Source organism: Trypanosoma equiperdum (assembly GCF_001457755.1).
Source record: "Trypanosoma equiperdum strain OVI genome assembly, contig: ctg_1046, whole genome shotgun sequence".
NCBI classification, from domain to species: Eukaryota; Euglenozoa; class Kinetoplastea; order Trypanosomatida; family Trypanosomatidae; genus Trypanosoma; species Trypanosoma equiperdum.
The window spans coordinates 481-5,838 of record NW_027123001.1 but is presented as its reverse complement, the minus strand read 5'-3'; the positions used below and the strand labels follow the sequence as shown (position 1 = coordinate 5,838).

The following is a 5,358-nucleotide window of genomic DNA, read 5'->3' as shown; positions in this document are numbered from 1 at the left end:
TTGGAAAAATTTAGGAAACTCTCTCAAAGTAGAAAATTTTTATGAATTTCATAAAATTGAACAAAAAACCTAATTATTTTATTTCATAAAGAAAAATGGAAGGAAAAGAAGTGCTTTAATCACAGCCGTAATAATTGATTCCCCTTCGAGTTTGCAGACTTCTTTATTTTTCCCATTCTCTTTGTTTTCTCCCGTTTTGTCTGCTGCATCTGCTTTCGCCTTTCCTCCAGGTGCGTTGTCTTTTTGCTGCTGAGCTTCCGCTTCATGCTCTCTTTGTAGTGCCGATGATTTCGCATAAGCTATAAGCTTGTTGAGGCTGTTAATATCTGTAATGCTTTCAAGTTTTACGGTGTCACCAGCCTTTCCCTCCAGTTTTGGGATATTGAGTTCCTTTGCCTCTTTCCAGAACTTTGTTTCGAAGTCGGTATCGCTTTCACCGTAGATTGTCTTTATCCTGTCTTCTACTTGCCTGTGGACGTCGTCGGGTAATTTGGGGTTGCCTTTGGTTGCTACCAGGCTGTAGTACGCAGCGGCTATAATGTCGGGGTCGTCTTTGAAGTCTGTTGGCAGACACGGATTCTGTACGCTTCTGGCTGCTGCTGGTGTGCCCTCTAGCCGCTCCACTAGGGCCGCAAGTCTTTGTGGACGTGGTAGCTGCTAGCGTAGAGTATCGTTGGCGAGCCTGCTCCTTGCTGGTTTATCTGCTCTGGTTTGGTGACGGCATGCGCTGCGTACACCTTGCCTTCCGCGATACCCACTTGGCTTCCCGTTGCTGCTACCAATGTACAGCCAGTTGTTCTGTCACAGGCCATTGGCGTTTCGGCGCCAGCCGCAGCGTCCGTTGAGTCTAGTTTGAGTTCTTGGACATGGATTTTCTTTTTAAGGATTGCTGCGCCATCTTTTTCTTCTATCTCCGTGGTTAGATAATCTAGTAACGAGCATTTTGAGTCGTCAAGGTCGGTTTCCGTGTTGTCGTACGTTATCTTGAGGAATTTGGCGTTTGTGTTGCCGCCGTCTACCGGGCCTGCCGCCTTAATTTTTGCCTTAAATAGACGTGTTATGGCGATTATGTGTCCTGTGTCCTGCCCCAGGGCCGCCAGCATCGATGCCGTTGTCTTGACTGTTTCTTTTGCTTGTGCTTCATCGCGCTGCCGGCGCTTTGCTTGTAATGTTAGCAGAGGCAGCGCCCTTTTCGCTACTTCGCTTGTTGGATGAGTTGCTATTAAAAGCTAGTACTGGGCGCGCCTCGTTAGATGGTCAATTTCTGGGTGCATTGCCGCTGTCGTGGCTTTGGCTAGCTCGCCCGCAAAAACAGCCGCGGTGTCGGCATTCGTGCAATTGGAATTTTTCGTATCTTGACCAGTACCGCTGTTTGTGCACACGAAACCAAGAAACAACACTAATACGACTTTGGACAACAGGCTACGGCATTTTTTCTGCTATTAGTGTTGTTGCTGTGGAAGTAGTACTAAGCATTTGTTGATTCCTTTTTGTGTCTCGTAAAAAACAATGGACGTAGCAGTTGATGTCAGTTGACTTCTCGGCCGTTTTCATAGGTAACGAGCTTTTGGATGCTTTTCTTATTTTTCATTTTTCTCTACTGCTTTAGTTCTGTTGAGGGAGACGCCAAGTTTCGATCTCAGCAATATTGTTAGCTTTCTGTTCAAGTGCTCCCAAAATTGTAGCGCCAATGTGGCCTCGGATGATGTGAACCGTTTTCCTTTTTTTTGCTTGGTATCGGACCTTGCCACTGTTGGCATTATTCGCTACTCTGTAACCGCTACCGTTTACGATTGCAGCTTTTGTCGTAATTTTTATCGCTTTTTTCTCCTCCTTGCGTACTCGCTTTGCCTTCGCTTTCACTCTTGTAGCTGACCTTTACGCCTTATCCTCTACAATTTCTCTCTTACCTCAAAGGTTTTCCTCTAATTCAAAAAAAGTACACTATGTGAACTGATTCGTCTTTGTCTTAGCGGATAACATTTAGAACTACCACGGTTTTGAAAAAACAGGTTTGACAATTTTATTTTTGCAGTAGCATCTATTCATTTTTGTGTGAAGTACGGCCTATCATGGGTTCAACGTGGTATAACATTTCTTCTGTGCTCTGTAACCACGTCTTCAGTCATCTCTACAGCGGCTAATACAGGGCGTCAGTTTCGTCGTACGCTGGACCATTTCTCTCTATTATTGTCCGCTCCATCATCTCCCACTGAATATTGATGAACATCATCATATTGTTGCTTGCAACTGCGTATATTCCATCTCCATTTCTCTCCTCTTGCTTTTCTGCATTTTATTTAAAAATATCTCTCATCTTCTCTCACTCCTTTACGCGCTTCCACCAACTCACTTTTTTCCTCCTTCTATTCTGTCTTTTGTCTTTACCACGACCATTCTTATGATATTAGTGTATATACACTCACAATACATTCGTATCATTATTCCTACTATCACTATTATAGCCATAACTAATATGCAAAAGTAAACGAAGGGAAAAAATTAAAATATAACTCATTTTTTGAGCCCTATGATCATACTATATTACTACCATAGTGCCCTTTCGTACCAATATTTCATATATTTTTTACTTTTTAAAAATTTCATAAATATTCACATTTTCACTGAAAAGTTTTAAAGTATATTAAATTTTACTTAATTTTAGTCAATTATATCTAAATAGTAAAACTTAAAAAATTTCATGAAATTTAGTAAAAATTCTCAAAATGCTTAAAAGACAAAACACCAGAAGAAATTTGCAACACCATAGGGGACAAAAATGAGACTGGCTGTGGCAAAACACCAGGATGCCATTTTGTAGGTACAAATGGCAAAGGGAAAAAGTGCACCTTGACAAAAGAAGCCGCAGCAGAAGCAGGAAAAGAATCTGCAAACAAAGAAACAGCAGGGAAAGATGGGAAACCTGACTGCTCTACACACCAGGATCAGAAATCTTGTGAGGCAGAGAACACAGCAGGCAAACCAGCTACATGTGGATGGAGAAGTGGGAAAGATAACGAGGATGAAAAGGAAAAAGTTAAATGCCGTAATTCTAGCTCCCTTGTAAATAAGAATTTTTCTCTGAGCATGGCTGCTCCTTTTGTGTGTTTTGTCGTCTTTTAAGCATTTTGAGAATTTTTGCTCAATTTCAGTTTTTAGCTTTTGTATGTTCTGCTGTTGATAGTGTCTAAGTATTGCGTTCAGGTCTTGAATGCTGCTTATGGCGCTTAGATGTTGTTCGCCGCCGTCGGTGGACCCTAGTTTGGGTACTTGTACTTTGGAGAAGTCACCTCCATAATTGTCGTCGTTGTTGGCATCCTCACCCAGCTCGGCTTTGATTCGGTTGACTAGGTCAGCGCCTTGCAAGCCGGGTGTGGTAGTTTCCTTTAGAACTATCCTTTTGAATATTGCTTGAAATGCTGTGTCTGCTGCGAGTTGCGAGGGGTTTTTTTGTTTCGAAGGGCTTTGCCTCGTTGGCCAGTTTGCCGGCGGCTAACAGGCCTCGTTTTATTATTATACTTCCGGCGTCTAGGGCCGCTGCGTTGTCCAGCTTTCGCCTTTTCAGTTCGCCTGCCGCGAGATAGAAAAGTCCGCCGGCATAGTGCGGGTCGCCGGCTATGTTTTGGTCTCCTGCGACTGGGTTCAGCATGTGGTTGCTTGCTTTTGCTTTGGTGAAGACGCACTTTGCGGTGCCGACGCCGTTTGAGCTAGCTCCTTGTTTGGTGCCGTAGCCTGCTGCCGTGTAGCCAGTCCTCGTTAGTGTTGGCGTCGCTTCGACTGTGTCAGTTAAGTCTCCCGGATCTTCTTCGCAGCCGGCTGCCGGCGCTGAACCTAGCTTGCCTTTTGCCTTCGCGTTATTTGTTGATTGCGCGTTCTCCAGACACGAGTGCGTCTCCAAAGCAGCTATTTGGTCCAGCGTCCGGATAAAACCCCCAATTGCTGCTGCTGCTGCACCTGCGTCCCTTATCGCGGTCGCAGTCTTTAAGACCTTGTCGTCGGCCACGCTGGAAAGTGCTTCATTTGTTTTTTCTGCGTAGTACTGGAGTAAAGCTTCCTGTGCCGGTGTGTAAATGCCGCTATTGCTCTTTTCAAGAAAAATATGAGTTTTGAAGTACTGTCTGATATAGCTTGTTACCGCCACGGTCACCGCTGTCAGTCGGTGGGCGCCCCTTTTTTGAAGCTTGTTAAGCTCGCCTGCAAGCGTACATGCGCCGGTCCATTCGCCGTGAGATACTGCATTGCCGGCGGTCCCCTTTGCGTGCTGTTGAACTGTTAAAAGAGCAACTAATACTATAGGCAGGTTTGTCAGCATTTTAAAGTATTTTTCAATGTAAATTTGCCTAGTGTACAAACTTATTATTGAGCTTCAAATAGTCACAAAAAAGAAAAAATTCAAGCGCATATTGACATATTTTGAACTCTTAAAATTTGAGGTATTTTTTTTCAAATATAAGTTTTCAGAAACCATATTGATACTATGTTAAACTAAATTTTTGTTGTCCCAACTGAATATAAATTTAAAGTTTTTCTGAATGAATTACTATCTATAGATAAATATTTCACTATTAAAAATATGCAGATTATCAATTAAAATAATTGTATTTTCCTTATTTTAAACTTACGAAGAGGTTTGTTTTGCCATAGCAAACCACTGAAATTGTGTCAAACTTTCGACTTAAATTTTGTTATAAAACAACTTTTCTGTTTAAATTTCAAGCCATTGTTTCTCTATATATCGTTCTATATATGTTAATCTATCATTTATATTTGTATGTGGCCTTATAGTGATGTTCAACTCCTGCTGCTTTTATGCATCTACAATGACAATATAACGCTGACTCTTTGTCCGAATGCATGACCTTTAGAATTTCGCACTGCTGTACCACTTTATCGTCAGTATTTTGCGTCTTTTTCACAGCCATTGCAGTCCTTACTCCACACTTTTGTTTTGAGACTTTTGATACGTTCCACAATGCCACGTCAGCGTGTATTTTCATTGCATTGGCCGCTTTTTAATGCCGTTAACTGATGTCTTTGACTCCAAAGTAAAAGGTCCAGCGTGTTATTTTTAACATTTTGAAACTCATGGAAAGTCCCTTCATCGCTGCGTATATGCTCCATGTTTAGTACCTTCTGCGTTTTTATTCCTTTTCTTATTCACAGCAATACATTGGTAGCGATTGTTTTAAATTTCACTTTCCAATAAAATTGTTTTGTTTCACACAAATTTTGACCATTACTAATATATCTGCTGAGATGATTTCAACATCATTTCACACTTATCCAATCCCTGCTTCTCCTTCATAGATGGTGAATCTTAATTCTCCACTAGATTAGAAAACTACAGTTACCACTATT

General features: G+C 41.8%; 2 protein-coding genes across 2 annotated transcripts; both read right to left on the bottom strand.

Annotated features, from left to right (window-relative positions):
• Positions 1–623: 623 nt before the first annotated feature.
• TEOVI_000569500 (uncharacterized protein) lies at positions 624–1,103 on the bottom strand (the record flags this gene model as incomplete). Its single annotated transcript, XM_067220057.1, has 1 exon — positions 624–1,103. The coding sequence occupies one exon, from the start codon at positions 1,101–1,103 to the stop codon at positions 624–626; it is 480 nt and encodes a 159-aa protein (XP_067076158.1).
• Positions 1,104–3,352: 2,249 nt separating this feature from the next.
• On the bottom strand, positions 3,353–4,312 carry TEOVI_000569400 (Trypanosome variant surface glycoprotein (A-type), putative; the record flags this gene model as incomplete). Its single annotated transcript, XM_067220056.1, has 1 exon — positions 3,353–4,312. One exon carries the CDS (start codon positions 4,310–4,312, stop codon positions 3,353–3,355), a length of 960 nt encoding a protein of 319 aa, XP_067076157.1.
• Positions 4,313–5,358: the final 1,046 nt, after the last annotated feature.